The sequence below is a fragment of the Malurus melanocephalus genome, unplaced genomic scaffold (assembly GCF_030028575.1).
Source record: "Malurus melanocephalus ecotype Western Australia unplaced genomic scaffold, MMel_1.1 scaffold_653, whole genome shotgun sequence".
NCBI classification, from domain to species: domain Eukaryota; kingdom Metazoa; phylum Chordata; class Aves; order Passeriformes; family Maluridae; genus Malurus; species Malurus melanocephalus.
This window is the reverse complement of record NW_026623885.1, coordinates 264887-276981: the sequence shown is the minus strand read 5'-3', so window position 1 is coordinate 276981 and position 12095 is coordinate 264887. Positions and strand designations below refer to the sequence as shown.

General features: G+C 36.6%; 1 protein-coding gene across 1 annotated transcript in view; it reads left to right on the top strand.

Moving 5' to 3' along the window:
* ZDHHC17 (zinc finger DHHC-type palmitoyltransferase 17) overlaps window positions 1-12095 on the top strand; it is a 65589-nt gene that overhangs the window by 22228 nt on the left and 31266 nt on the right. The window contains exons 3-5 of the mRNA XM_057383687.1: window positions 2955-3077; window positions 6712-6789; window positions 8135-8279. Coding sequence (XP_057239670.1) covers window positions 2955-3077; window positions 6712-6789; window positions 8135-8279 — 346 coding nt within the window. The remainder of the gene's footprint in view (window positions 1-2954; window positions 3078-6711; window positions 6790-8134; window positions 8280-12095) is intronic.

Genomic DNA, 12095 nt, shown 5'->3' with positions numbered 1-12095 from the left:
AGTCCTTTTTGGTTATACCTATCTTGTCAGCATGGTGTAACAAAAGCTTAGGTAGGAGTCAAAGGTTTTGTGTTGTGTGGTCAACTTGTTAGGACACTAGTCTTAAACCATATGTGCGGCTTGCCATAGCTGGCCAATAGAGATGTAGTGGTTTAACTGCTGGGCAGCTGAGTCCTGAACAGTTGCTCGCTTGCTCCCCCTCTGGGGGGATGGAGAAATCGACCAAAAGGGTAAAATAAACAAATTTTAATGGATAAAGCAAAAGCTGCATACACAAGCAAAGCAAAACAAGGAATTCGTTCATCGCTTCCTYATGGGCAGGTGAATGTTCAGCCATGTCCATGTAATAGTTACTTGGGAAGACAAGTGTCTTTACTCCAGATGTCCCTCCTTTATGCCTCAGCTTTTGTTGCTGAGCATACTGCCATGCAATATTGGATATCTCTTCGGTCAGCTGGGGTTGGCTGTTCCAGCTCTGTTCCCTCTCAACTTCTTGTGCACCCCCAACCTGCTCACTGGCAGGGTAGCATGAGGACCAGCAAAGGCCTTGACCCTTTGTCAAGCACTGTTCAGCAACATGTAAAATACTGGTGTGTTTATCAACAATGTTTACAGACAAATGCTAAACATGGGCCTCATAGGAACCACTCTGAAGAAGACTAACTTGATCCCACCCAAAACCAGCAAATGTAAGGAAAATCCTAATCCTTTGCATGAAAGCTTTACATGATTGCTTCTTACACTTTAGAGGAAGTTAGCATTATTGTATACTTGTGTTCTTTGTATCTTTGTAATAACTTAGAATATTTTATTAAAATAATTCCTACTTGTTGTTTAGTACTGCTTACTTAAAAAGATGAGGGTCAGCTAATTTCRCCCTTAGGCTATGTAATTTTTTAAGATGGTGACCTAATTTAAGCTGGTTAAACCTAATAGGGCTGAGGTCAATAATTTCTTATGTTATGGTTTCAGTTTGTAGTTTAAGTGAAGGCAGCAGGCTATCTCCAGTAGGAAGGAGTGTCGTAACAGCTGACTGGAATAGAATAGCATGTCAACRAATAGTTGCTTTGCCATTCTATATGGATCACTTTCCAGGCTGCCTTCAGATACTGTCATATGGCAGTGTGATACTGTACTGTGGGAAGATCAGAATTTGCTGTCCCGCTTTTGGAAGTCCTTCCTTCCCCCATCTCTCCTACTGTCTCCTGACTCCTTGTTCTTGGCTGACCTGCCTTTTGTAGTCCTAAATTACTTCAGTGGCTCTTCCAGTAGAGATTGGAAGTCAGGAATGGTATGTATCAGTCAAGCTATTCGTACTAGTACTCACCAAGCCACGCTACCTGTTATAGTAGGACTTCATAGATGGTGTGCCTCAAGACTGGATTGACTTAGAACCTTGCTAGTTTTCCTAGCTGTCACGTTTGTCTGAGCATGATACAAACTTGTCTAGCTAGCTGTATATTTTTGAGTCATTGTAATCTAAACATCTTCTTTCCACCTCTCTCAGTGGATTAAAAAGGAACCTTTGTTGTCCAAATTATTCAAGACTGCTGCTTTTTAACTCAGTTTGAGGGACCAGTTTGCAAGTGTGTTGCCAGTTGGTATCTACTGCAAGCAATAGTTTTTGTTCTGACCTTTTGTAATATTTAAAAAGAAATATGACAACAATTTCCCACATTTTTCATAATTTCTAGTGCAACTTGCCTAAGAAATTGAAAACAACATGATCTAAGTAGGCTGTTATGTCTAGTACTTTTTTTAATAGTGTCAAGCTAATTTTTGTACTTCAAATCTGTGACAGGCTTAGAAAGCATTCCTGAGTTTTGTTGGCTTCAGTCATTTGAGCATTCATTTGTGGTAGTACCATCCAGATTGAGGTTCCATTCAAATACATGAAAGAAAAAGTAAGAATGCTAACTACCCTAGGAAGAAGGTCTCTGCATCAGTTGTGCAAGTTGATAAAGTGGAGCAGAAGAGCCTTTTCTAAGGCGGTCTCTTCTGCAGAAAGTAGAACATAGAATCAGCGTATGAAAAACGTAGTTAAATCCCAACTTTTGAGAGGCTGTTCAGATTCTGTTTTAGCAGAAGTCAGATGTCACAAGGCAATCACCTTGATTTCAAGTCATTCCCATATTCTCCTCCTTGAGACTTGAGAAATCCCTATGGTATGTAGAGATTTTTGAAATGTAATCTTTACTTGCTTTGCTGCATTGCTTTCTTTGACACTAAAAATAGGTGGTGAAGCAGTGTTAAGCATCAAGGCAAACATTTAATGTTGGAGTTACTCCTTCATTAAATGCCTAAGTGATATTTATGCTTCCTGATTTGTTTCAACTTTCAAACACAAACCGATTTTKTTCAAATGGCAGTATGTCACATTTAATAGTTCTCTTTAACAAAATAATAAATTTTATATTAAGGTACAGAATTTTGAAGTGGCCTAAAAAAAGAAAAGTTATACCAACACTTATCAGGAAGATCGCTGGTTTTTTGTCCTGAGAAGAAAAATGGGAATTATTTGAGCCGCTAGTCCTAGTAATTGGCTCAATGATCTTATCTTGTGCTGAATTTTAGGAAGATGCTGTCAATTCAGCTGGCTGAGGTTTTTTTGGTCTTCAGGAGCTGGAAAAGAAGAACAGAAGTGGGTGAAACAAACGTAGCGGAGTTTCTGGGAAGGAAAAAGTTACTTGTATTTAGTGTACTAGTGGTAGATATTTTGTCCTGTACAGTTTTCTGAGGACACAAGTTTTCTGTAATGTCTCGATTTGATTAGTATAACTTTTGTCAGGAGAAGCTTCTTGTTGAAAGAGATTTGTAATCGTGTAGAAAAGGAAAGTTTCTTCTTAATTTCTCTTCTGTTGAAGATTTTGTATTGTGACAAAAAAATACGATGTTTGCTGAATGTATGTTTATCTAAGGTAAGCATTTTGACAAATCTTATTTTATTCTTCCAGGTATGGAATATATGAACGATGTAGAGAATTGGTGGAAGCTGGTTATGATGTACGACAACCAGACAAAGAAAATGTAACGCTTCTCCACTGGGCTGCAATCAACAACAGGATAGATCTGGTGAAGTATGTATTACACTTCAAGTTAAACAAAAACCAATTACGTCCTTAAAAACTTTGATTTCTTTTTTTAAGATAACTGAATGTCTTTAAATCTAATGTGTCTAATTTGTCCTTTTTTCCTTGACAGTATGTCAAAGCTCTTGTCTATTAATGGATCTCTACCATTGTGACATACCACATTGCATTTTCTTCCTGCTGTTTACTGGAGTGTATGTGACTACTGATGTGTCTAACTGTATCTAAAATTCCCTTTTCCTGATGCAGTTCTCACACTTCAGGTTCCTCTGTCTTAAGGAGATCTTGATTTTAGTTCATATCACTCACTTGATTGTGTGCTCTCTCTTTTTTGCAAGATACTGGTTGATTTTATTTCCTTAGAATGAAATTATTCAGTGTCCTTTCTTGATGTTCAAGCCTGTCACGTCTTTCCCCAAGTGTCTTGTATTTCCCCTGTATGTGCAGTGGATAATTTCATTGAATATTTGGGCTATCAAGCTTGGTACTACAGAGATAAAGTTGTCTACTTTTGTCACACCAGATGTCCGTGTCTTGCTTAGTGGGTGTTGACTATGTTGTAATGTTGTTTTTTCCAATGAAGTAGCTTAGAAGCTTGTCTGTGGGGAGTGCAGACTTGGGATTAGACTTCTCTTATTTTTATCATTTCTTCATCCCATCTATTGTGAGACTTGAAATTCAGTGTAGATAGTGGTGAAACCTATAGATAAGGAAACTACAGAACCTTTTCATATTTCTGTAGAATAAGGGAGAATTGTGTCTACAACAGAGTCCTGTTTTCATTGTGAAACTGATCTATTGGTATCTCTTCAACTCAGTTTTGTAAAAATGCAAAAAATGGCCTGATGTCTCTACAGTTACTTACTGCCTACATTTCCCGATCATGTGTTGTGCTTTCCCCAGACAAGAATTTTGCTTCCACTTTTCCTTCTTCTAGTAATAGTGATTGCATGCACTTTGATTCCTCAAGTGCTGAATGCAAGCTGAGGTAGTTTTCAAATGCCTGTCAAAGACTTAGTGATCCTAATGTGAAGATCAGTGGAAGTATTTTCTTCTTAAGGCGACCTCTTATGAGATCTGCTTACTTTGAGTGTAAGTAGCTTGCTTAAATAGGACTTGCATGCCTGGCATCTTCTAGTGGAAGCTTAGATGACTCACTCAGAGTAGGATTGCCCAGTTCTTTCTTTCTTTGGGGAGCTTCTCAACTAGAACAAATTTCCTTCTGCAAGACTTGCTTAGACAAGGAGATTAAGTTCTCAGCCTGGTTTTGCAGCAAAATCTTACCTTTTTTGTGTACCGATACTGAAATGCAGTGATAAGTCTCAACTAAGTCTAAAAACACCCTTAAAGAAACATGTTATTTCAATGCACCATCTGGCAGGAGATTGTCGCCTTGTCTTTTCCCAGTTGTCAAACTGCAAGTTCTTCCTTCTAAATAAAACCTACTAACCAGTAAGCAGTTCTGYTGCCAGTAGAATCTGAACATATTCTGCGTTTCTTCAAGGACCAGTGTTTGAATGAAGACAATCTGTTTAGTGTTCACCTCCTCTTGAGTGACTGTCACATCAAAGAGATGAATCCAAGTTTTGACTGTGAATTTCTCTGTGCTGACTTTTTATCTAGACCAGATTTGCTTTGGAACTCCTTCCAAGGGGGATTAAATAGCTCCTCAGTTGGTAGCTGATACTTCACTGTAACAAAATTAGTTTCTTTACCATATATATGCTTTGTGTTTTCACCTAGATGGGACCAAGGCACTGACAAAATCTTTGGTTTTTCTCATGGAGAAATAAAAAATCTTCTTCAAAGAGATGTTGAAGTTTTGTTCTTCTAGTGTTGGAGACTAGCATCAATCAGAGCAGATCTTATCTTACACACTGTTCTTTTTTTACTTTGGGAAATCCATTGAAGAACTCCGTTGTTTCTGATGGCTCTAAAGCACCTGTATAAAAGAACTTTTTCTTTAGATGTGTTTAGCGTGACATGCATTTCTCAGTTTCTGTTCTAAAGGTTCCTAAAAGGGCTGTTTTTGAAATTTCATTCTCTGAATCAATAAGCACTCAAAAATGAAGGCAGTTACTTAAGAGTAATGTTTTTCAAGTTGTTCTGTTTGTTGCTCTTCTTCTTGCCATGTCTTGAAACAGCAGAGTTTGAGGTGCCAGAAATTCAGTGCTGAGGATTTGAAGGACAGCTTGTGTGGGTGGGAGAGCAGCGTTTATATATACCTGATAGGTATTTTCAGAGTGAAAAGTCTGCAGGCACAGGTACTTGAAACATGCAAACACTTACAAATCTATAGGTAGGCAGTACTTTTCAAAGGTTAGACAGTGGTGAATGAAAAACTAGAAGCCTTCTGGAAAGGCTTGTATTTAGAAACATTATTTTCTTTCTAAAGCATGCATTTTCTTTCACATATGAGAAGCAATACTGCCAATTTAGTGTCCCAGATAAAACAGCAATGAAAGCAGTTCACAGGAACATTACAAATTACTATGAATATGAATTATTACAGTTAAAAATAGGCAATTTATTCTGGTCCTACAGGTAGCTCATCTTTTTATAAATGTTCTTGAGGGAAACACATTTTTAAAATACTCAGATGTTTTTTATTTTTTGATTAGTACCAATTGAGAAATATGTAAAAATCTTAGTCCACTAAATGTGTAACTTAAGTGTGATCTCTGGTATCAATGACTTCAGCATGGTTATTCCAGTGATGATACAACCTGCAACTCTGAGTATATAATTTTGCTATTTTGCCAAAATTCTCTACAGATGATAATCATCTAGCACCCTAATCTTTTGTCAGTAATTCAGAATTCTGTTTACTGTGTTAGGAAAATTAATCCACAAGCACCAGAGGTTTATGTCCAAAAAGGAGACAGAGGAGTCCTATTTATTCATGAATAAAGGGAGAGGTCATCGGCATTTCCCATGGGGTCTCTCAAATTCATAGAGGACGCAGCCTCTTTTATCGCAATTTCCCGTCCGCAGTTCCCTCTCTCTTTCCCCACTGGCTGAGGTACTTGGGAGGTAGAGGCTCCCCAAAATGCCTGATGAAACCCCCCTTCTATCATACATTGCCCCCTTTCARTATACCTCTCTGTGTCTCTGCTCTGGTAGTCTATTAACATAGTCTGGGATAAGTCAATCAGTGGAATTCCTATGGAAATCCTTCCCATTGTTTCCTTCTATCTCCCAGTATCAGCYTTATCTTACCCCCAGAATCAGTCTGTTTGTAAAGACACTACCTTCTCATTCCTTTCAACTGCAACAGCCCCATATTATTTAAGAATAGTTTATTAAAAGCTTCTGTGGTAGCACGGTTTGTRCTGCTGTATATAGCAATTATTCTGTTTTACCTTAGAATAAAACTTGGAAGCAGCATAATGTTTAAAACACAGTAGGAGGAATCCCTAGTCTCCCAACTCATCTCAGGGAAGAAAAAAAAATTGAAAGTATATGCATGACCTCCTCTAGAAAGGAAAGTTATATGAAGGCAAGAAAAGGGTCTGGTCTTCTGATCTCTAACTGCATGTTTTTCATAATATCAGACATGCTCTTTGTATTCTTTCTATTTAAACAATACAAGCAATAATGTTTATTATTCCTGTTATTCCAGATACTATATATCAAAAGGTGCTATTGTTGATCAGCTTGGAGGAGATTTAAATTCTACCCCACTTCACTGGGCAACAAGGTAGGAAAAAGTCATCTAAAATTTTCTTCTCTGTTTCTTTGCTTAACATGGAGTACTGATAGTTTTATGAAATTGTTGTATTTTRTGGGAATACTTTGTACTAGAACTGATACAGTCTTTGATTACTGAGCTTACTGAGTGTGAATGTAGTATGTTTAAGTTAAAGGAGCTTTCAGCATATGGTTTTTTCTGATGTAGAGGAAGATGATTGCTTCAATAGGAAAACAAGTAAAGTATAGGCAACTTGCCTTACTCTTCTAAGATCTTATTTGTGTCAAGTCTTCTGAAGTTTAGTGGCACTTCTGGGTTTGGGGATAATTTTGTGTGATATTGTCCTTGCAGTGTTCTACTGCATGTGTGGATTTTTTTTTTAAGATATACTTGAAATCATCAGGTTTCTTATGTAGAAGATGGTCAGAGAATATAAATGGCTGGAAAAATTGAAGACACCCATTGAGCAGTACGTGCTCCTTCAGACAGCCACCTGGAAATAGGTCGGAAAGAAACAGTGTCCATATTAAYGTTTTTGACTGTAGATGGCAAAAGGAGACTTGGAAAATTAGCTTTTAGGATTTTAATGTATCAAAATAATCTGTTTGCTAAAGGTGAGGACTTGCTTGTTAGCCTCCATTAAAGATTTTAGCTTCTATTTTTCTTTTTGTTACAGAACACAGTCTGTAATTCTGTGTTAATAGCACAAAATCTTGATTTAATTTCCTGGTGTTTGTTCATACCCAYAATCTGTTCTGTGAAGCATTGTCTGAATCTGCTTCTGAAAAATTAAAAAGGTCTTTTTGCTCATGACACTTAGGCACTGTGTCTAAAAGAAAGATATGCCTATGCTTATTATGTCAAAAGTATGCATAAGCTTTTAACATACTATGGAGAAAATTTAGACTTTAAATTTTTTGGTTCTTTTTTCATACTTTTGTTTCACTACAGTTTTTAAGGCTAACAAAAAGTGACAGTATCTAGCCTGTTTGACATCTCTTAAAATACCAGGTTTCATATGTGGCTTGGAAGAAGTCACAGTAGACTATATTTCYAAACTGTGATTTATTTTCTTTGCTGTCTTTTTTTGCTATGCAGTACAGTTAAGCATATTGTATGTGRTGAATGCATTATATGCATGGAATTTCTCATATGAGGGATGAGGGAGTTTGTTTCCTCAGTTGGAGAATCAGATCATGACAGTTGCTGTTTTTAAAGTATGAATTAAAGTGTGGGAGCTCCGATAGTGTAATTRCCTGCTAAACATGCTTGTTTTATTTCAGTGTTCRAATTTTAATAGTTTTCCTGCATATAGTTACTTGGTTGTTTGTTTTTTGTGTTTTGTTACATTTAGACAGGGTCACTTATCCATGGTTGTACAGCTGATGAAATATGGGGCAGATCCGTCGCTAATTGATGGAGAAGGATGTAGCTGTATTCATTTGGCTGCCCAGTTTGGACATACTTCGATTGTTGCTTACCTGATAGCAAAGGGACAGGTAAATTCTAAGTGATATCATATTTAAATAGATTCTACTAAACTTTAGAGTAGGAACACCAAGAAGTTGAATCTTAGACCTATTATTAAGGATTTGCAAAATCTTTGCTTGAGTAAATATAAAAATAATTCCATGTCCTTTATTGTAGACTACAGTTTTGATGTGCCACCTAATAAATTAATTTCCTGCAACAGTAGTCTGAATACTTTGGCTTTAATTCACACCTGTCTAGTATAGTATATGGAAATTCTAATTCTTTTTTTTTTTAATGAGTTTAATCTTTAAATGTAACTGGGACAGTATTAGCAAGTGTTCTAGAATTCTTCACAGAATCATCAGTTATACATGGATAAACAATCTAGTGACACATCAGTCCGCAACTTTTAATTTATTGCTTTTCCTAATTACTTGCATGTGTAAATAGAAAGAAAACCAAACATCCCCAAACCTTCTTCCTAGTCTCATATATTACTGCTAGATTTGTAAAGTGTGTGTATAATGTGTATTCGTTACTGTTCCTGTTGTGTCCCTCCGTTCTGTCTGCTCAAAACCTTGGTCATACACACCCTGCACTGTAATTTGTGGGTTTATTCACCCATAGGTATGTGTCCAAAGCACAGATTTGATTCACTGTGTAACCATATAAAAAAAACAAAGCCCTCCTCTTGTATGACAGTCATACAAATGYTGTTCTCACTTCTGTATTCTGCTTATTCTTTCAAATATCAAGTGAGATATGATCCAATGAATCATGTAAAATATTAAATCAGTGAGTTTGGTCTGTGTGAAACAAATCCTAAATTTGCTGCAGAAAATTACTTACACCTGTACATGTAAAAAACCCGAGCTATTGCTCCAGGCAGTATTCAGTTTGSTAAAACAGTGCTTAGTGTATGATAAAGAGTAAGCGAGGCAAAAGAAGAGTCTGATCCAATTTTGTATAATTACCRTTTTGTAAGAAATAATGATTGGAGAGGAATGCATTTTCATGAGGAGCAAGTTTTGTATTTTCTTCTTAAATTATGTATAATTGTATATGGGTTTTACGTTACCTGAAAAATCATACTGATATTATACAAGTGTGAAGTTGTTTAAAGCAGAGCATAAATAAATACTAATAGCCTTAAGAGTATTCTGCAGTGATTATGACATCTCCCTGTGATTATCTTCATGTTTATATACACATTTGTCCTGTTTAATTGAACATATAATGCTTCAATGCAAAAGAAGCTGTATGTCTTTACGTGCATACGTACATAAAGACACAAAAATTGCCTTAAAATTTAAAACCTGTTACTTTAGGAAACTCTTTTTATCAATATTTTTTAAACACTAACTTTTATTAAATCACTCAAATATTATCAAGTATTACTTTAGTATCCTTTCTGTGATGTAAATTTGAAWTAATTTTAATATTAATTTTTCACAGCACTTCAAAAATTTCAGCTTTAAAAGTTATGTATTGATTTATATGTTTAAAATCTAGTAATATCAATAGCATTGTAATAACAATCCCTAAACTCATAGTTCTCTAGCTATATTACATACAATTACAGAAAATACATGGTTTATCTAGAAGCCATGGGAAATAACATGATTCTGTTTTTTAATTTTCCTTTAATTAGTACATATGAGGTTATTAATCTCTTTCCTTTATATCTTTCCCCACCTTTTTTGCAGTGTTGAGATTTGGATTTGGAAACTTGAACTACRTTTGCCTGTGTGGGCTAACCCTAAATATTACCACAATGCCTTTTTTTCTTTACAGAGATCAGGTTCTCTTGTACCCGAAGAGTAGGCTTGTTCTGAAACTAATGTAGTACCTGTGTAGTAAATGATAACTTGAAAAATGTCAAAATACGGGTCAGTGTAGGTTGCTGTGTTGTGTTARTTCTGTTAGTTCTTGTATTGGTGCCTTTGTGGATGAGCATGGTCAGAGAAGAGCCAACTTTCGTAACTGAGTAGAGGATTAACAGGTGGATTAAGAAATTGCTCCTAATTGCTGCTTGCCCATTTTTGTGACAGAGCTGGAATCCAACTTCAGTGTTGCTGTTTCTTCTGGGCTGCAGCAGCCAATGGTAATATTTGCAATCTGAGGCTTGAGTCCAGCCCTCCGGCTTCTGGAGTGTGGTGTAGGGGAAGAACTCTTGGTCAGATGCCCTCTGGCTTTGATTGGAAGTGAACCTACTTTATGCCAGCAAGTACTACTCAGCCAAGAGACAGCAGTAGCTGATAGCTGTTGCTTTTTATTTAATCATGTCTCTGACTGAATTCTGAGAGACTGATGCCAGACTGTGTCAGAATTTGAGCATGTTATTTGTGTCAGTAGTTGCCTGGTCAAAATCAAGCCTGGGACAAGTACATGTTATTAGAAATCAAATAGCCATCTATAACACAGTACAGGTTTAGGTAAGACCTTTATTTTAAAACAATGYGAGAAAGAAAAACTGAAAAATAACTTAAAGGCACTTGAAAATGTTTAGTGTACAATTTGACTGCTTAATATTGAGCTTATGCTACTTAAAATGCCAGAGGCATATCAGGACCTTGTATACGCAAACATTCACCTGGAGTAAGTAAAGATATGGATGTGGTATAAGATGGTTGAATAATGTGTTCTCATCCGCATGTGTGTGAGGTAATGTAATCACAGATAATGAGTAACTGTAAAGTTGCTTGTAGGATAAACCATGTAGGAAATATTCTAGTTCTAAAATTATAGTTTAACTGTTTCACACTCATAGTTCAACTGTCACTTTCATAGTTTAACTAGCACTTACTCTTCAAGTACAGTTGTTTTTTTTTTTTGTTCTTAGAGTTGCAATTTTGTATGTTAACTAATGTCTCGAGCTGTGTAGGGTCACCTGAGCTATAGAAGTAGGTGGCATCCAGATTGGGAGATGCCAGTGTGGTACCAGCAGCGTTAATTGCTTTGGTGCTGCAGTCCATGAGCAGTGCTCCTAAGCACTGTCACCTCAGTTGCTACCGAGCTTAGGCCAATGTTAAGACACTGCACCGTGTTTTATTTCCTAGACCAACTCAGTGCACATCACTTGCAGATTTTGTAAGTCCAGTTGTTTTCTTCCTTATGAATGTCAAAGCTGACTCTGTGTTAGATGGACTAGGGTATTCACAACAGAGCTTTTATTTAAAGGAACGAAGTAGGCTTAGTTCTGTGTGTTACCTTCCTTGTTGGTCTGTGCTCTGTTCATTCCATAGGAATCATACAAAATCTCTGCTTCTAGTCAGTAACTCGCACGTCTTTTCTAAATTAAGAAGTATTGTCAGACTTACATCACCGTTAGTGATAAATTTTCTTCTACATGCTTCTAAAGTCTGTTTTTCTTTCCCTGTSCTACAGTCCATGTGAAAGGGATCTTTTCTGTATGGAGAGTAGGATTCTGAGCCATGATGTGATGGGCCTTTCGTATAAGGGTCTGTGTTTTATGAAATAAACAGTAATGGTTCCAAAGAGGATCAGATTCCTGGTTACTTTCTGTGCTTTTGGAAAGGCTGTATTGTATCACAGTACTGGTTAGACCGTTGCTTCTTAAATGTCCTGGTAAGCCTGATAATCCTTCGATGTCTAGCTGCTCCTCAGAGTCCTTCCATTCAACTCTGTTGCTTTCAGAAAGTAGTACTAAGCAGCAGAAGAATTGCTGCAAATCTTTTTCATGCAGAAAACATTTTCTGCCCAGTATTTTTGCCTCTCTGAAATTAGAATTTAGATTTAGATTTATTTTGAATTAGATTTATTTTGCATCTTGTTTTAGTGTCCTAGGATTAAGGCTAGTTATCTTTGCAGCTCTGAACCAG